The 21,113-nt window shown below is 38.8% G+C and overlaps 1 protein-coding gene across 10 annotated transcripts in view; it reads left to right on the forward strand.

Moving 5' to 3' along the window:
* Nucleotides 1–21,113, forward strand: part of CTNNA3 (catenin alpha 3) — a 562,887-nt gene that overhangs the window by 335,845 nt on the left and 205,929 nt on the right. For all 10 annotated transcript variants that reach the window (XM_075109794.1, XM_075109793.1, XM_075109796.1 and 7 more), the window contains one exon: nucleotides 1,488–1,640. In XM_075109794.1, the coding sequence (XP_074965895.1) occupies nucleotides 1,488–1,640 (153 nt within the window). The remainder of the gene's footprint in view (nucleotides 1–1,487; nucleotides 1,641–21,113) is intronic.

The following is a 21,113-nucleotide window of genomic DNA, read 5'->3' on the forward strand; positions in this document are numbered from 1 at the left end:
ATAAAGCTGGAAATGTGAACATGACAGTAAAAATCCAATTTTGTATTGGAATCCCATAGTCTTTGTCTTTGTATATTACTTTTGAGAACATACAATGTATCCAGATACTGTAGCTAATTACATTACGATATACTAAGTTAGAAGACAAAAAAAAAACCATTCCAAATGTAAACTTACCTGTATCTTTTTGGAAGATTTGTCTGTCCCATGTTCCTCATGAGCCATTCAGAGCTGGCTTTAGATGGTGAGGTGGAATTCATATCCAGACCTTGTCTTGATAATCAACAGATTACTATTGCTTCTGCTGTGCATGTTCACTGCCCTACCTACAAGGACAGTGCATCAAAAAGATTGTGGGTCTTTGCATTTTTCTAGCTGGAGTCTTTATGTCTACTGAGTTTTCACATAGATACATTGGAGCAAAATGCTAAGGGAAAACACATCCTGTGGCAACAAATCTGTCAGCATGTAAGAGCTTAAAAGTCTCTTGTGTTCTCTTCTGCTCCAATCAATATTTTTTATATATATTGTAAAAATAATTTTTTGCAGTAGGAATTTGGTAGAACTCGATAATTTAGGTGCATTGCATGTATTGTTACAATTGGTATATTTCTTGTAGTGGTCTGTGATTAAAATGAACAATTACCATATGTAGGTTTATAACATGGAAAAGAACCTCTTAAGTAAAGTCCAAGTGATCAGTTATAAGCTTACATGAAAACTAATTAAAGAGAGGTAATTTGTAGCAGAATGTTACACTTCAATAATTTAAGTAAGAAGTTCAAGAACAATTAATTTAAATAGGGAAAATTGAACTTCAGGCTCATTTATACTTCTTGCTCTATTAATCTGTCATCACATGGCATAATCAGTAATCTCACTGATATAATTTCCATGAAGGCTACCATTTTGTTAATCAAACTGTATCATTGGGTTTTCCAACAAGGTAGAAAATATTTGGGTAATTCTGCAATTATGAAAACATGTGATGTAGAGTATTTTGTGAGCACAAACATAATTGAATTAATATTTTCTTTGTAAAATGAAATAGCCTTCTCCCTTGGCATCTGAACTTCAAGAGAGAATACCCAGGAGATATTAGGTTTAATCTAACAGTAATTTTTCACATGTGGAATCATTTAAGTAGTCTATTCTGTTCAAAAAAAGAACATGAATCTGGCCAAACATCGTTTGCCTCTCTTGATTTCAACAGGCTGAGCACACGTTTTAAGCATTCTATGTATCTGTACTCATACATACAAACATGCGTATTTAGGTACTGGTATATTAAAATTGTCCCTAAAACTAGATAGAATTGTCTGTTATTAAATTGCAGCTACAGTAGGTTTCAGACACATAATCTTGCAAAGAATGCAGGAATACAGTTTGTACATGTTTATGTTATAAAATACTAATGGACAATAATTACAGATTACTTTAATAAATAGTTAAATTTGCAGATACTAATGTAATGCTTTCTTTTGCAGCTCCGTAAAGCCATTATAGATCACATCTCAGACTCCTTCTTAGATACCACTGTTCCACTTCTAGTTCTCATTGAAGCTGCTAAAAATGGAAGAGATAAAGAAATAAAGGAATATGCTGCTATATTTCGAGAACATACCAGCAGGCTTGTGGAGGTATGTTTGATGGAGTTGCGCTTTTTTTTAATACATGGTATAAGTGACTTGCCACTGCACATTTCCTTTGCTGGCAGATATCATAAAATAATTAAGCCTGGCGTTTCAGGAAAAAATACATAAATGGCCTAGGGTAATAATAAACATACTCCATTTTTTATATAATCGTATGCAGTGAGATAGTGGGTTTTGTGGCATCAGCATTTATATAGTATCTCATTGCATAGAAATTAGGTAGTGGGGAATTCTATTCTGAGAAATTAGTGAAAGCCTTTCCACAAAGGTATTCAGTGGGAACTCGATCAAATGTGTGATTCTAAGGAGTATTAGCTCGGAGTGTTCAGAATACTACTACCCAAACTACGTGAGACTCCGTATTAGTGTTAGTTGTTTGCCAGCTCTCTCACTTTGAAAGTTTATAGCCTGTGTAATGATATGCTGAAGAGGCAGTGGTGCTCTGACACAGTTCAGAGCCATGAACCCTTTAGCAGACTGAAAGCATCTTGGCGTATATGCTGAATAAATTCACACACATACACTGCATACTCAGTATTCATTTCTAAAGGATATACTTCTTTATTATTTATAAATGGTACTTCTTCATCACTTTGTTACTTAAAAATTTGCGAATAGAATTGGGGGGAGTTTGTTGGACAATCAGTCCTGCAAATGTGACTAAACATTCACTGACATAAACTCATTCAAACTGGAGCTTGAAACACTGCTGGAATACTGAAGTAATGGATTTTGCAGGAATATTATCTCAAGTGCCTGTAACGAATGCATTGCGAATTTTTGTAGGTTTTTTTAAGCTTTTAGTGCTTTTGTGTGCAGTAATGCAAAAATGGGAAAAATCAATTAGTTCACTCTGTGGCCGAAAATTTACTTAGGAAAACTGTTTGGCTCAGAATGAATTCATTAATCTTGGGTGATCTACAGATAATGAAAGACAAATAGGTAAACAGCTAAAGTAAAAGTAGGGTATTGCATTTATGTTTCTCTTTGTGGTCATGTAGTTACAGAATAAAACTAGTTATTCTCTGATTTACAAGAGTCTCTTATTTTGACCATGCTGCAAAATCAAATGAAAGCTAAAAACACAAAGCCAAAGTTTTAAAAGTTTTTCAGGTTTTTAATACTAAAGCTAAGCGAGCCTGAAGTGGCTTGATTTTTAGAAAGGACAGGTGATCTCTGAAGATCAGATAACTTTGCTGAATTTGGAATTGAGTCCAGGTCAGTTGAAATACCCAAATTATTATCCAGTTTAGAAGGTATGAACCTAAAAATCCAATACTCATTTTCTTTCATGGGTTTTTTTCCCAAATGCAAGGAATAGCTGGCCATTGGGGAAGGTTTGTGGTTAAAGGGGCTGATGGCTGCACGGATACTCTGCCTAAAAAATTAACACGTTCACGTAGCAGCTGCCTGTGAACATAAGACTGCCCAGAAGATAGCTGTCCTCAGTGACAGAGGAAAAACTATTACAAAGATTTGCAATTCCAGCACAGTTACTACCTAGAAAGGGGGCAAAAAAAAAGGTCAAGTGTCCTTTTTCAGCATAGACATTATTAGTCCATTTTGCATTGTCCCTTTTGCAGAGTGGTATCCAGACTAGACAGTGATGCCACAAAAACTTAGAGATTGCCTTCGTGCACCTCACCAAATGATTAACTTCAGAACCCTCTGTTTTTACCTGAACTTGTTACTTAACTTCTGTTAAGCAGAGCAGTCTAAGAGGGAAAGTATGTGTATAGTCTGTGAATGTAAATACTAGCAGAGACTCATTTATCCAGATTATTCTGAGGATATCAGACATATTTATTTTACAAGCAAATTAGTAAATCATAAATCATGTGAGGGGATAAAAGCAAGAGTTCCATGACTTGTATAAAAGGGGTTCTATTACATGGTAGACTGATCTTACTGTATGTGAAATATACTCTGTGTGTGTTTACATATTTATATTTATGCTGTGACTTAATATACTGCCTACAGTGAAGAAAACATACTTTTAAAAATGTTTTAAGTAACGGCCTTTCAGAGAGACTGTACACAGTGTCTGCTGTTGAATTAGTTGTTCCAAATTGTCACTTTACTGGTGCTTGTATCATTTGCTGCTATTGAAAATTAATGTAAAATAAAATTGAAGTGATCTTCTAGATATCTACTAGAACTAAAGTATCTTATTTTAAAGTTGCTTATATTGGTTTAATGCACTTACCGGTATCTCTGAGAGCTTGATTGATGGCTTTTTGAGAAGCTGTACTGCTAAACTCTCCAGCAAATTAATTAGATAGTTGTATTGCATCCCTTAACTGCTAGCCTATCAGATGTAAACCAAAACAAAAATGAAAAAATATTAACAGCTAAGCAAGTGGCCACAAAGGGGCTTTTTACATATAAACAGATTTATCTGATTTTTAAGAAAAAATCAGTCATTTCCAACAGCATCATTGAAGAAAAATAAATATGGCAGCTATTTTGTGGAAAGTGTAATATCAATTCAACGGATACAAATGGAATAACATTTAAATATGTCAGAACTGTGAATTGGAAGCATATTTCGGTTTTTAGTGGCCTAAAACCTGTTAAACTGAGAATATATATATTTTATTTTAATTGACAGTTGTAGAGTACTGCATTGTTGCTTTGATTTTTCAAGGAATATATAACAGATAGATAGACTTAGATCTTACTAATCTTAGTTTTCAGAAGAGTATGTACTTCAGAAATACATACATACTTCAGAAACTGAGAAGTGGCATATATGTATGGAGCTTGGTTTCCAGCTGATCTCCTCCTATGACAGGGTGACCCGCCTAGTGGATGAGGGAAAGGCTGGGGATGCTGTCTACCTGGACTTCTGTAAAGCCTTTGACACTGTCTCCCACAGCATCCTCCTAGAGGAGCTGGCGGCTCATGGCTTGGACGGGTGTACTCTTCACTGGGTGAAAAACTGGCTGGATGGCTGGGCCCAGTGAGTTGTGGTGAATAGAGCCAAATCCATTTGGCGGCTGGTCAGGAGCGGGGTTCCCCAGGGCTCAGTGTTGGGGCCAGTCATCTTTAATATTTTTATCAATGATCTGGATGAGGGGATCGAGTGCACCCTCAGTAAGTTTGCAGATGACACCAAGCTGGGCAGGAGTGTTGATCTGCTCAAGGGTAGGAAGGCTCTACAGAAGGATCTGGACAGGCTGGATCAATGTGCTGAGGCCAATTGTATGAGGTTTGACAAGGCCAAGTGCCGGGTCCTGCATTTGGGGCACAACCACCCCATGCAACGCTACAGGCTTGGGGAAGAGTGACTGGAAAGCTGTGCGGTGGAGAAGGACCTGTGGGTGCAGGGTGACAGTCGGCTGAATGTGAGCCAGCAGTGCCCAGGTGGCCAAGGAGGCCAACAGCCTCCAGGCTTGTATCAGGAATATCGTGGCCAGCAGGGGCAGGGCAGTGATTGTGGCCCTGTGCTTGGCACTGGTGAGGCCACACCTGGAATCCTGTGTTCATTTTTGTGCCCCTCAGTACAAGAGGGACATTGAGGTGCTGTAGCGTGTCCAGAGAAGGGCAACGAGGCTGGTAAAGGGTCTGGAGCCCAAGTCTGATGGGGGGCAGCTGAGGGAGCTGGGGGTGTTTAGTCTGGAGAAGAGGAGGCTGAGGGGAGACCTCATCGCTCTCTACAACTACTTTAAAGGAGGTTGTAGCGAGGTGGATGTTGGTCTCTTCTCCCAAGTTACTAGTGATAGAATGAGAGAAAATGTCCTCAGGGTGCATTGGGGAGGTTTAGATTGGATATTAGGAGAAATGTCTTCCCTGAAAGAGTGGTCAGGCATTGGAAGAGGCTGCCCAGAGAGGTGGTGGAGTCACCATCAGCGGGGGTGTTCAAAAAATGTGTAGATGTGGCACTTCAGGGCATGGGTTAGGAGACATGGTAGTGTTGGGTTGATGTGGTTGGACTTGATGATCCTAGAGGTCTTTTCCAACCTGTATGATTCTATGGTGCCATAGGTAATGGATATTCCATAATAATCAGGTATAGCTAAAAGTGCTACCAAAATCAGGGATTCTGCAAGAAGGACAGGACAGATAGAAAGGAGATGAGTTGACTTTGAATCCTTGCTGGTTGTATTATCCATTTATTTATCAAAGAATTTACTTTTTCTTGGTGAAACATCTAAGGTACAACACATTCATTCCTTTGTTATTTATTTCCTTCACTGTTATAAAAGCCAAGAAATAAATCCCCATACAACTTTGAGGTTATGAAATACAAATCTGGAAAGCTAGTCGTGTGTGCTGTTGCAGAATTGGGCTTGATCTCTGCAGCTGAGAATAACTTAAGTATTGAAGTGCAAGATGATGGGGGGATATATCTGGCTATGGAATGCTAACAGAGACAATAGCTGAAGGCAGAATATTTAAAAGGTAAACAACTAAGGAAAAAGTGTTGAAAAAATGGCACACATCAGTAACCCTTCTAGAGAAGGCTGGAAGCTGAGGTACAGGAGACATTGGATAATTGTAATGTAACCATGGAGGCAGTTTTACCATCTACAGGTAGTTGTAACGTCCAAGGAGTTGGATGGATTGTGGGTGCCTTTCGTGGTTTAGCCCCAGCTGGCAACTAAGCCCCACCCAGCCGCTCACTCACTACCCACAGCGGGATGGGGGTGAAAATTGGAAGGGTAAAAGTGAGAAAACTTGTGTGTTGAGGTACAGATAGTTTAAAAGGTGAAGTAAAACAGTAATAATAGTAATAAAAAAAAATAATATAATGAAAAGGAAAAGCAAAAGCTGTGTGTGCATGTAAAGCAAACCAAGGAATTAATTCACTCCCTCCTATGGGCAGGCAGGTGTTCAGCCACCTCCAGGAAAGCAGGGCTCCATCGTGCGTAATGGTTACTTGCCATTGCTCCGAACGTTCACCCTCTTCCTTCTTCTTCCCCCAGCTTTATATACTGAGCATGACGTCATATGGTGTGGGACATCCCTTGGGTCAGTTTGGATCAGCTGTCCCGGCTGTGCCCCCACCCCTCCCGGCTTCTTGTGCCCCTAGCAGAGCATGGGAAGCTGAAAAAGTCCTTGACTAGTGTAGGCACTGCTTAGGGACACTTAGCCACTACTTAACAACAATTAAAACATCAATGTGCCAGCCGCACTATTCTCATACCAAACCCAAAACACAGCACTAGACCAGCTACAGTGATGAAAATTAACTCTGTCCCAGCCAAAACCAGCTGCACCCAATGGTACAGCAAAGGCCAGAGACGCAAGCACGGCTGCCCGTATAGTTAAATACAGAAGACCTTATGTATCAGAAGAAGAAAGTTTTTTTTGTCAGCTGCAAATAGCCTTTATGGAACACAGGGCACAGTGAAGCTGCTTGCAAGCACTACGATGTGAAAACCAGCTCAGATGCTGGCAATCCCTAGTTCTTGTCTTGGAGAAAAAAAACTAAGAAAAAAACATTTACATTCTCACTGTCCTTTTTTGCTGAATGTAAAACACCCTAGGTGTGGATCTGAGCCCATTGTAAACCTTTGACATCCATAACATCCTGTGGTGAAGAATTTCACAGCTTGACTGTGTTGTGTAGAGAAGTAACTGTGAAACCCCAATTTGACCATTTCTTTGCTGTCCCTGAATTCTTGTGTCACAAGAGAAAATCAGCACCAGTCCCTATTTTCCTTCTCCATGCCACTTTACAGACCTTTGTCATATCCTCCTTCAACGTGCTCTTTCCAAGTTGAGTATTTCTGGTCTTTTTAAATTGTCCCTGTTTGGAATCCATAAAAGGATCACCTTGCTACTTTCCCTGTACTTTTTCCAGCACCTTCCAGCTCCTCAGGTGGTAGGTCAGAACTGTGTATGCTATTCAAGATACTAAAGATATTTCATTATGTTATCTGTTTCCACATCTACTTAAGTTCTAATAGTGTTTCTTCTCAGATGACTGCTGAACACTAAAATGCAACTTCCACAGAAAGTTGATATGATAATCCCCAAAATTTATCCCTGTTCAGTACTAGTCTGCTGAGGTCCATCATATATATGTAATACTGTCTCCCTGCCCCACAAATGACTCACTTTGTATCTCTCTAGATTGAATTTAATCTCCTGTGTTATCATCTGGTTATCTAGTACCGTGAGGCCCTTTTGAAATCTTCATTAGTTCTTTTATTTACTGCTCTGAATAACTTGGTAAAAGATGCGTTAAAAAAATAATAAAAAGTTAATGCAGACACTGTGACCACAGGGAAACTTGTGGCTCACAGCTTTCTCCCAATTTCCTGCTGATTTGTTCCTGAAGGTGAAAAAAGCGATGCTAATCTGTCAGCTAATCTGTGCTAATCTGAGAATTACTGGTTACTCAGCCACCCCAATTCTTGGAGGAGTCACAGGACCTACATGCCTGGATCTCAGTACTTGCATACACAGTACAATTAATAGTCTAGCTCTTTCCTGGCAACCTCAGGGAGGGCATTCTTCTCTTTGCTCCATGTATGGAAACCAGTCTGTCCATTTCTGCTTGATTTTTACATTGCTCTTATGACAGTTATGTCATAAGAAAGCCTTATAACTATTTCCATTTCATCATGTAACGGTAACTTTTTGCACTTGAAGATATGTGCTGTGAAATCTGCTGTACTGTCTGCTGCAGTTTAATTCTCTCCAACGGAAACAGTACATGTAAAAATTGTAACTTTTCCTGAATCCAGTCATGAGTTCAATTTGAGGAAGACTCCTCTTTAAACAGCAGTGTCTCAGCTCTATCCTGTCAAACACACTGTTCCAGCTGAACATGTTCCACAGACCTACAAGGCTTCAGAGCAACTTCGCTGAGCTGGGGTGATGATGTTGGTGTTGCACCAATGATGAATTTGATAATATCAATTTAAAAATAGAGACAGAACAACATATTTTAATGAAGAGATGATACTGCATTGTCAAAATAATTGGTGAGCCATAATTTGTATCAGCATAGTTGTATTACCTACTCTAATATGTCCTCTATAAATGTTAATATACACTGTTATTCTATGACTCAGTTGATGATGATGCTGTTGTTGCTGTATTGATAAAACCATCTGCGTTTAATTTTCCTTCCATGATATTTCAGTTGATTGCAGAAATTTACAAAATAAATTTCTGAATCTGGTCCACAGAGACCCGAGTATTTGTGTAGTCAGATCTTCAGTCACATAAAAATCGATTTTAGTATTGCAGCCAGCAAGTCCAACAGTGGCAGATAATGAATGATTTTGATGTTACAGGATTAGGATGTAAGTCCATTTTTAAGTAAAAGAAACCGTTGATATTTGTGTTATTTCCAGTTTAAGCATTTACTTGTCCATTCAGATTAAAACATGGACTAACAATACTGCCCCCTCACCCCTCGTACCCACCAGTATCGCTTCACTTGTTTTGCTTGTTTTGTCTTTTTTCAAAGTTAAAAAACTCAGGTAGCTATTCTGAGATTTGAATGTGTTGGTCTTTTTTCAGTTTAAAAACAAACTTACCCCATTTACTTTTAACCCGCGATAAAGATTTCCCAGAGAAGATTTATATTGTTTGTATTAAGTACCTGTCTCTCCTTTGACTAAATGACTCATTTAGTCCGGATGCCTAATTTCTAGATAGCTGAAGTGAGGTGAGATGAATTGTACCTTGAGAGATGACTGTTGGTCTATTTTGAGACATACATTATGTTGCATTTTCTTATGCTCCATATAGCTGTTTTTAATCAGGTGTGTCCTGTTTTTCAGTGCATTTTTTGCATGTTTTTGAAAGATCAAGGATGCTTGAATAGTAGGTTATGATACTGTTTTGTATATATAAATACAGTAGACTGAGTTGGATGTTATAAAACCAGAAGTTCATCTTTTCACAAAGGTTTCACCAACGATGAATTTGAAATGGAAATTAGAAGTACTACTTGAAATATCATGAGCGATTTTCTGTGGTTTCTATTTTAATCTGAAAATGAAAACTGCTTAAATAGAAACAATAGGTCTTGAGAAAGAACATACTTTTTTTCATCTTTGATTATGAAATGTTAATGGAGCTAAGTTAAACTGCCCACTCCACTGACTCACTGCTCACATTGTCATTTAAGAAACAAACAGTATCCTCATAGGCCAGTGACCTTTGTAAATCAGCTTGCTTGAGGATTAATGTGTCTTACAAATACTTCTCTTCTGAATTAGCAGTTGGAAGTTACAATTTTTCCCTTAAAAATTGATTTAAGATGTAACAAGGTAATACAGTTCAGAAGTATCTATATAAATTCAGTGATGTACGAAACATTTGTGAAATGGAAAGACTGAGCACCCCACCAGATCTGGAGCATTGATGTTTCCAAAGGTAGTAGCAACTACAGAGAATATCTTCGTCCTTGTTTTCTTATGTTTTCTTTCTCCTGAGTTTATTTACTGTGTGCTCTTACCCTATTGGTTCTAGCTTCTGCTAAAACATGCATACGCTTGGGATGTTAGCCACACTGACCGGGAATATTAGCTGGTGCTTTGTGGACAGTGCTAGTAATCGAAAAGCTCAGTCAGTGGCAAAGTATTTGAGATAGCTCGGTTAACATCTTTGTGCTATTATAGCTGCACAATAATTGCACAAAACAGAATCCCTCAGTTGTAAATGTGAATTGTATCTTCAGATATATGAAGGAAGCGAAATTGTACTAGCTTCACAGTAAAAAGAAAAAAAACATTAAAATGCCCACTTTGGCTATTATATTGAACACTTCCCACATATGAAATGGACACGCAGCAGCTGAAGTATTTTCATGAGTATCAAAGGCCACATTAAACATCCCTCAGATGGAGGTTATTCTAGGCTACAGTGCCTTATAGTGCTCATATACTGCCTCAAATATTTGTGAATCTGAATATTGACTTCGTGACACTGAAAAAGTAGGATATATTGCAGAATGAAAAAAGTAACCAGATTTGAGTTAACGTTCAGTCTGTACTCTATGTCTTTGTCTGTGAGCCTTGGCTAAAATAAGTTCTCAAAAGATATATTTCTGTTAGAAAATGCTTGTTATTAATTGGAATTCCTTATTATAGTGCAGCAATTTTGATAAAAATATTTCAAAAAATGAAGATTAACTGCTTTGAGATTTCACACACTTAGGTTTTGCTTTGAAATGCCTTTTCATTAAAAATATTACAATTAAATTGCAAATATAATTGAAATATTTTATTATATGGATATATTTTTGAACAGTCTTTTATTCTAGAAAATTTGAAAATTACCTCTGAATATAAACACTATTTAAAATTATGAAAATTATGATAAAATAATAATGAAAGGTCTTAGGGGACCTAGTTGTTCTTTATAGTCCCTTGTGAGACATACCTGTTTTTAGTGAATATAGTGTTCTGGCCTGTGGTTCACTTCTACCAAAGACCAAAACTAATTCTGATATTGAGAGAACAGGAGAAAAAGTATGTAAAATTGAACAAAAGATTGGTAAAAAGGAAGACTGAAATGTCACATCTACACAAGGAAAAAAGCATGTCCTCTGGGACTAGAAATTTCTTGTTTGGGAAAGCTGACAGGCTGTTCTCCTGAGCTGATCTATCAGAGAGATGTAATGCTTTCTGAGAGGAGGAGTGATAGGCTGGGTGAACTTGAGATTAAAAAAGGAATTTGATGGGAGCAGGGAAGAATCCTCTGATTATCTTTCCTTTTGGCACAGATGCAAATCTCCCACTGCAGTGTTTAAAGGTCAGCTGTACCAAGCAGAGGCTGAGAGATTTAATAGGAGAAGTGGAGGCGATGATGAAGTGAACTTTGTGTTCTACATCTCTTCTCTCAGTACATGAATATATCATATTCTCTGTAGTTTGATCTAATAACACTGGCGTCAGATGTACTACTCTGGTATGTAACTTGAGGGTTTAGCCTATTGCCTAATTTTCGCCCTTGTGTTTTGCTGTGTTGACTGATTTCCAGTATGACAATGCTGGCTTCTAGGAATTAGAACTTTGAAGGTTGAATCTCTTACGAGCAATGGACAGTAACAGACAGCACATGTATCTAAGTGCATTGGTGTTGTAATGTATTGCTCTAGAACAGCAAAGGCATGCAGGACATACAGAGTGTTGTTAAAAAACAAGTTTGCCAGTTAATATAAAGCTTAACTGGCAAAGATTAAGTGATTCTGTGATTCTGTGAATATAAAGATTTCCAGTGCAGGAAATCCAGCACATCTATTGAAGGTGGATTCTCCTTAAGAAATTACTATTTTTAAATGAAGTTAAAAGATATAATGGTGAAAAAAATCTTGAGTTATAAAAATACATAGGGAGAAATAAATGGTTTTGTCACTTTCTAGTTGGGCAAGATACAAGATGCATAGGAACAAACTATGCAGATACTGACAGAATCTTAAAATGCATTTACTTTATGAAAAAACATTATTAAGAACTTGAATAATAACTTGCTGGCTCCTGTTACTTCAGCTACTTCTAAATCTAACTTCTAAAAAGATGAGACTGATGTCCTAAACGTTTTGGGAGAACTTTGCTTCACAGTTTATAATTTGGGTCCAGGCACTCCTTGCTTAATATGGGACTCCCAGCCCCTTACCTGGGCAGGTTGTCTCTGTCTCTGGATGGCAGAGCACAACAATAAGGGTAACGGAAATTCATTTAAAGCACCCTCACTGGAGAGATCATAGCTTTTTGCCACATTACCGTGATCAAACTAGTGTATGTAGAATGACTGCAGTCTGGGACTGGCACCTTATATATATTTGTTTTTTAGTTTTTTGGTTTAGAGCCTTTCCTATTTACCTAAGATCCGGACCCAAAAAAAGCTTTTGAACTAATGTGAGCCAAACTCATGGAATTGCTCATCCTTCACAGAAATTAAGCTCTTAAAAGGTAGCATTTATTTCATATATGTTTCAGTAGTACTCTGGAGACTCCAAGAAATATCTGGGTCCCTAGATCTGAGAAAACAGAGGAGACAGAAAGGGAGTGTTAATCTGTCATGTGGATCAATGATGGAGCCTGGAATAAAACAGAGATAAGTGAATTTAGCTAACTCAAAATCAGTCACCATTAAACTCAGTTAAGAATGTCCATGTAAGGGTTTATCTGCATTAACTCCTATTTAAAAAACATTATTTTGTTCAATTTCTGTAAAGAAATTGATGTTTGATATGTAAGTAGATATAAACATTATCTTTCATTCAATATTATTACAATTACAAAGCCGTTTTGGCGAACAACATGGAAGAACTTATATATGGTACGAATGAAATGTTTTCAGGGTTAAACATATTAATCAAAATGTTTGCAAAACCCATCACATTGGAAATAATAGTTAAGTGTTTGGTAATCAAAATGAATCTATATTGACAATAACTTAAATAGCATGCTACAAGAAAACTCCTTTCTCTCAAGCAAAACACAGCACCACTGGCTCTTGAACTAAAACTTTCTACATCTGCCTCTTGTGGGAAACAGCTCTGCCAAAAGTCAGTTTCAACATGGAATCTGCAACTTAATTGTTATAAGTTGCCGTTCATTTTCTATACAAACACTAAATATTTCTCTACAAGTACAATAGGAAAATTATCACTACTTCAGCGTGCCTTATTGAGATATATAAAAAAGATTATAGCTCTTATTTCCCACTTTGCTTTTGTATGTAATTTGCTACATCTTTCTATGTCAAATTTTAAATATACTGACCCAGAAAATCAGGTTCTGAGAGCAACTCACCATAGCTCTGAAAGATGCAGGCAAAAAAACCCTAAAAAAAAAATAATCTTGCTCTTGTGCCTTCCTGAGTCTAATCTATACCAACCAACCTGTGTGGCTGTTATTTTAACCTCTGAACATCCAGTATATTCCTTCACATTACCTTTATTTTACTCGGAGCTAAGGATCATGGGAAGAAAACTACCTGAATTCTCAAAACCAACAAAACCCCCCAGATTTACCACTCAAACTAACACAGTTTCCTGGCAGATAGCAGCTTAATCTAAAATGGAATTTAACAATCCATTATTGAATTTTGCTTTACATATTGAAGTACTGCATACACAAAGTACTGTCAGCTGGAAGATTCTGATTTCTTTCTACCACCTTCAAAGACAATAGGGAATTGAGTATTCTCAGCACTGCAGCCATTTCTATGGGTTTTCATCCCAAACTAATAAACACTAAATAACAATAATCTTTTAATGTCTCCTTACAAGTTCTTCAGTATTGATTTTACTGAGCTATTGAAAAACGACACTACTTTTGATAGTGGCAAAACTCCACGACAACTGCATGTGTAGATGTCAAACTGACGGTTTACTGGAACATCTTTATTAACTTTCAGGATATCAGAAGAGAGCAGAAGCTTTTATCATGCTTCTTAGGACCATAATCAGAAGACAAGAAACATGAATCCTGTTTTGTAGAAGTTTTTAGTTTCAGACAGTACAATGCTAAGGAATTTCATCCCGAGATGTAAGATCCAAGTCTAGGACTTGTAATTTTTGCTGGCACTTCTGTTGTTACTATCCTTCTTTTACCCATAATATACATTCAGTGGTGACATTCTTATAATCACATCTGTGTCAAAATAGCAGTTAAAGACCCTAAGTTGAAGAGTATGTAATCATGCCTATTTTTTGCATTACAGTTTAACTTCTATAACATAGACAGCAGCTATCACTAGGATGCAGGATCCTGTTGTACAATACAATCTGCAGACACAGAACTTCACTGTGGTTTTCTGCTTGGAAGAGCATGATTTAAGTATGAAACATGAAGCAGTTACCATACAGAGATATGCATACAGAATATTGGTCGGTGTTTTAGGGATAAAATGTACATGTCAGCAGACTAGGAGGACATTTTTTGTAAATAAGATGAGCACTTTTAAGCACGATCAATATTTACGAATGGGAAGTGGATTTTCATTACACGACCATACTAATTTCTAGAATCAGTATGTCCTTGACAAATCACCTCTTCTCTCTTATCATACACGTTTTTTTTTAGTCTTATTTAGCTAGTTAACACAATCCTTTGGTTTTGAGAGGAAAACCATCTTCAGTTTGCTAATTTCTATGCATCCTCAGTCTGCAATACAGAATTCCTATTCAGCACTCCCGTTTTTGTCTGGCTTTTTCACTTTCAAGAGAGACCAGTGTGCAGCCTGCCTGTTCAGGCAGGGTTTAGTTAATGGTGCATCCATGAGATCTGGGCCGCAGAGGTTCATTGCTGCAGTTCAGTGAAATCCAATGATCTTGGTGGATCCATTTTAGCAATCCAACTGCTGAGTTTGCTAATTTTAGCAAATCTATGCTTAGACAGGTCTGTAGCAAGCAGTACCAATCTAATTACAAAACCAAAACCATACGCTTCCTCCTTTTAATTACAGATAATTTTTTTCTGCAACTTTTTTAAAAATCAAACTTCTAATGTCTGAAACACAAATTTAATGCCACAAAGCCCAGGAGTTAGGCGTAAACCCCGGCTTTCCCATTTCAGCTAGAATTCATTCATGTGCTGAAGGCTCCAAGACTCTGTCAGCAAACTGACCTGCTTGTCAAGATGATCTGACAGCTGTCAGTAGATGTCAGACAGCCTTACTGGTTGCAGCCTACAAACCCTGTTGTCAGGTGTTACTCTGGTTGTTTGTTTGTTTGCAGATACATGCCAAAGGGAAGCCTAAAGATGGTAATGGCATTTGTGTGGGGTATGTTTATGTGGAATTACTTCTAAAATGAAAGGCAGCACAGGAAAAAAATGCTTTAAATGCAAAAATGCTTTGAATTCTAATAGAAGCAGCCTGGCAACAGTAATTGAGAGGTGGTAGGCAGACGGAGAGAGGCCTTTAAAGACAGGTAACTTGTTCTTGATGTATTGGAGCTTGTTGATAGATGTTTAAAGGAGAGTTAATGTGGTCAAAATAGTGAATTAAGAAAATTAATTCAATAAATTTAGCTTAAAGTCAAGCATGTACATCTAAGCGTATATAAACTTTAAGACTTTGAGCCTTGCTATTTTGGTCCCCACAGAGTTCCAACATCTGGCAGCAAGTCCTGAATTCATAATGTGAGAATTTTTGCACCTTTGTGTAATTAATCAAATAAGGCCCAACTTTCCTATTACTGATTGAGCTTCAGGTGATAAATGGTGACATTTTCATTAATCCTCTTAATCACAGCCTTTATTGCATAAGTGTGAAGCAAGGGAACAAAAGATAAACAACCCAAAGATTTATCAGACTTTCTATGTCTGAGGGATATATTTCAACAGCTAGAAAAGTCACTCACCTAGTATGGTGAGGCAGGGCGTACTATAAGTTATGCAAGATCCAAAAAGGAAATTGCCTTGGTTCAGCATGGACTCCTTATCATAATACACCCAGTTAACATTTTTGCTGATAGTGTAAAGACAGCTGACACAAGTACAGTGGCAGTGACTTTTTTCCTTGTATTACTGTAGAAACCAGATTTAGAAGTTCTTAAAAATATTAGAAATTGTGATAATTATGATTCCATCTTTCATCCCTGTGCTGGTTTTGGCTGAGAAAGAGTTAATTCTCATCACTGTAGCGCCTATCCTAGCCAGGGACCTTTCTAGCTTCCCATGCTCAGCCACGTGGGCAAGAGACCAGGGGGCGGGGCCACAGCCAAGACAGCTGACCCCGACTGGCCAATGGGATGCTTATTCCGTACCACGTGATGCCTTGACAGGTACATTAACCAGGGCAGTTGGTGTGTGTGTGGACTGGCGGTGTCGGGTCGGCGGAGGGTGAGCGGCTGTGTCACGTGCTGTTTGTTCATTCCCCCTTCCCCCCATGCCAGGTTTCGTGCCTCTGTCGTTTTCCTTTTCATTGCATTATTGTTGCGGTTGTTGTTGTTATTTTAATTATTAAACTGCTCTTATCTCAACCCATGAGCTTTGTCACTTTTCCCCTTCTGATTCTTCCCCCATCCCGCCGGTGGGGGAGTGAGCGAATGGCTGGGTGGGGCTGAGCTGCTGGCTAAACCACAACAAAAGTCTCATAGTTTTGACAGTACTGATCTGTAATGAGCCAGTCACCTATAACAGAATAGTTCTGAAGGTGCTAAAAAAGGCACACGTCATCAAAAAGTATCAGTTTGCTAAAGCTTGTGCTTCTTAAATACCAAACATTTCTGTGAGTGTGTGTGTTCATTAGGGTTTGTTGGTTTGGTTTTTTATTTCCCTTAGAACATGGATGCTGTGACATCTGGTGAAGGAGGAGGTTTTCCTGTCTGTGGAGGTGCTGAATATTCATTGTTCTACATGACCCTCTGTGCAAATTGTTAGAAGTGCATCTATTAGAGGCTGTTATCTTTTTGTCAAATGATTTGGCTCCTATTGGGTCAAGTTGGCCAATGGGATCTCATGTTCTTGAGGACAGATAAACATATCTATATGTATAATGTTTTTGTGTATGTTTGCATATATGTGTGTATGCATAGAGAAATAGATTTGCATTAATTTTACCTCTTTTTGAAATGAAAATTCTAGCCTAAAACATGAGGTTTTGTTGTAAGCTGTTATTCCACAGGCTAAGAGAACTCAAGAAGGCATATGGATGACAGAGAGGTGATTAGGGATAGCCAACATGGCTTCACAAAGGGCAAATTGTACCTGACTAATCTGGTAGCCTTCTACAATGGAGTGACTGTATTGGTGAATAAGGGAAAAGCAACAGATGTCATCTGTCTTGACTTCTGTAAGGCCTTTGACAAGATCCCATACAACATCCTTGTTCCTAATTTGGAGAGATAAAGAGTTTGATGGATGGACTACTTGATGGATGAGGAATTGGCTGGATGGCTGCATTCAAAGAGTTGCAGTAAATGGCTTAGTGTCCAGATGGAGATCAGTAACAAGTGGTGTCCTTCAAGGGTCTGTAAGGGGACTGGTACTGTTCGGTATCTTTATTTATGACTGTGGTAGTGAGATTGCACGTACCCTCAGCAAGTCTGGGGATGACACAAAGCTGGTGCAGTTGATGTGCATGAGGGAAGGGGATGCCATCCAGAGGGACCTTGACGGACTTGAGGAGTGGGCCCAAGGGCAAGGTCCTGCACCTCGGTTGGCATCACCAGTACCAGTACTGACTGGAGGATTAATTGATTGAGAGCAGCCCTATCGGAAAGGACTCAGGGATACTGGTAGATGAAAAATCAGATACGACTTCACAAAGTCCACTTGCAGCCCAGAAGGCCAACTGTGTCTTGCATCAAAAGAAGTATGACCACCTCAAGAGAGGTGATTCTTCCCCTCTACCCTGCTCTGGTGAGACCCCACCTGCAGTACTGCATTCAGCTCTGGGGCCCCCAACAGAAGAAGAACATGGACGTGTTGAAGCAGCTCCAGAGGAGGGCCATAAAGACGACCAGCGGGCTGGAGCACTTCTCCTATGAAGACAGGCTGAGAGAGTTTGGGTTGTTCCGCCTGGAGAAGAGAAGGCTCCGGGAGACCTTATTGGAGCCTTCCAGTACCTGAAGGGGGCCTAAAAGAAAGATGGAGGTTTTTTTTTTTTTTAACAGGGTCTGTAGTGATAGGACAAGGGGTAACGGTTTTCGTCTGAAAGGGTAGATTTAGACTAAATATAAGGAGGAAATTCTTCACTCTGAGGGTGGTGAGGCACTGGCACAGGTTGCCCAGAGAAGCTGTGGATGCCCCATCCCTGGCACTGTTCAAGGCCAGGCTGGATGGGGCTTCAAGCAACCTGGTCTAGTGGAAGGTGTCCCTGCCCACGACGGGGGTTGGAACTAGATGATCCTTCCAACTCAAACCATTCTATGATTTCAAGAGTATTTTCTAGAGGATCAGGCAACATTTTTGCTCAATTTAATCACTTCTCTAGTGATCTTTCTGGGTGTTTTACTGCTGCCAAATGGCTTTTGAACTAGTATTTTTTCCTCCGCTGCTAGGGTGATGCTTTTTACAAGACCATACTTAATAACGCGAACTTTTGAATACATTGAAATAACTGAGAAATACTCTTCTTCTGAAAAGCAGTTTGTGCACAATACTTAGAGAAGCTATCTAATATCTTGTATTTAAGGCAAAAGAACAAAAAGCAGGACAAATCCTTTCTTAATACAGACTTAACAGTGTAAATAAGACCAAAAGAATAGTGGCTGAACTTTTTTTTTTTTTAAATCAAGGAAGCTATCAAGGAAACATAGTATGGGAAGGCATGGACTAGAATTTCTGATCATAAGGCAGGCAAGTGATTTTTTTATAACAGGGAAGTGTGATGGTTTTGTTTTTGACAACTTGGCTGAGACAAAAGGCACACACAGTTAGGTATTTCCCTTTCCTGCGATTCATCCTCTGCTGAAACTCTTTAAAGGAAGCTGAACAACAAACTCAAGCAATATGCAATAACCTCAACATAGTTACTTCCAAGGAGATCGTGTTGCTCACATTTTAACATCATATTAAACTGCTTTTTAGTGTTAGCTTAGTTCAAAATACTGAATTCAGGACAAATTTGTAAAACTTTCTTCTTCTGAAGTACACAGACTGGTCTTGCTAGACACAAGGTACCTCCTTGCTAGACTCAGTAGGACAGAATTAAAGTATCTAGGTGTGTTTTCTCTTAATGAACTGTCTTCAGTCACAATACTACCAGCTCTCCTTTACCCAGCTGACCCAGTAATGGGACAGTAGCGATGTCCCATATACATTTGTGATGGGAAGTTCAGATCACCATTCTGAGTTTTAGCTTAATTAACATGTACCCTGTCAGCCCTTTATTTGGAATCATTTATACATTATAATTCTAGACTTCCTTCCACAGAGATTTGTTTCCTTTGAATCATATTAGTAACCCACACATCTCTTACTCTGCTGTTGTTGAACAGATGTCTACTGTGCATTAGGATGGTTTCTCATCTGTGCATTGCTTTACAGTGATTAACAGTGAAATCATTTGCCCTTTTTCAAGGCCAGTGTCCTGTAAACAAGATACAGTAGCCATAGGAGTTTTGTCAGTGAATTTCGTAGGATCACAATCCTACATTTTGAATTCTATCCACAGGCCTAAGGGTGAGCCCACACAATGCCTCAGACTGCACTGCAATCTGCAGTTTGGAAATCTGGATTATTTTATATGTAAATTCTGGTTGCAAGGCTTATAAACGCTTTTAAGTGTTTTCCTTTGTGATCAATTTTACCTTTCCTAGACCAGAGATCGCATTGCAAAAATGAGCCAAGGATTTCTTATAAAATATTTTATGAACATTTAAACTCAATTAACATGAAATAAAGACTTCCACTGACACAGAAGCATTTTGTTAGTAAAACATTTATTCCACATAAAGTACAGTAGCTAGGAGACAACCACCAGCTCCACTGCAATTGGAATTCGCTGTGTGTAGATGGCTTTCACAGTAGCTGCAGGAACGCAGCTCATGACACCATTCACAAAGAGTAGAAGAAAAACTAATAAACCTGAGAAAAATTACTTAGATATTCATTTAAGGGATAAAGGAAGGGTAAAAATGAATGAGAGGATTAATTATATTTTTACAAGATATTTGAAATGTAGCCTGTAGTGAATGCATGAGAATATATTGTAATGCAGTACTGACATAATGTAATGCGTAAGAATATACTATGTGCCTGTGGCACAGATTAGATTTTTACCACTGGAGCAGTATAACATTTATTTTGCTTTACAGACAGCTTAGTTATCTAGTATAGATACATGCATGTACTTCATTATGAGCAAATTATGGATTGCTTTATAGCCACTGCAAATAAAATCGGCTTGAGCATTTCATAAAAAGCTTCCTAAACATGTTTATAGCTTTTAATTTCAATATAAAATTTGGATTCACTTCAGTATGGCAAGTTTTTTTTTTTTTTAATAGAGTTAGCATATACCCAGAGCTCATGCCTGTCCTGTATTGTTAGTTAACAGTCAGTGAGAAGAATCCCAAGCCATTGGCAGTGGGAAATCACGGTGTTTAAAGCGCCTTTTACAAAGCTCCTCTTTCAGTGAAAAGGCGCCTTTAACCTTTGCAGGCACGGGCCTTTCCCCCTCGGGGCCTGGGCCGGGCGCTCCCGCGCTCGGGGCCTTCTGGAAGGTTCCGCGGCCGCGCTGCCGCTGTGGGTCCTTCCCAGCGGCAGCGGGTGGCTTTGGTTGCACGTTTCTCTCTCGGGCTTTTGACATAGCTTGCTACAGGTGCGTTCTGGACTTCTGGAGGAGAATCCCGCCGTTCGTGGCTGAGGCTCCCCGGAGCGCCCAGCTGCCGGCTGCTGAGGAGAAAGCTGCGCGGGAGGCAGGGCGCCACCCACAGCATGCAGGGCAGTGCAGCCTGCGGGGAGCTAGGGCTGTCTGTGGTCTTTCTTTCTTAATAAGTCGTCAGTGCTAAGAGGTATTGTTTTCCTTTTCCAATCAGTAAACTCTTGTCGTTTTAAGGCCTAATTTTGTGGAGCATATAATCTAAAA

This window comes from Phalacrocorax aristotelis, chromosome 14, assembly GCF_949628215.1.
Source record: "Phalacrocorax aristotelis chromosome 14, bGulAri2.1, whole genome shotgun sequence".
Taxonomy (NCBI): Eukaryota; Metazoa; Chordata; class Aves; order Suliformes; family Phalacrocoracidae; genus Phalacrocorax; species Phalacrocorax aristotelis.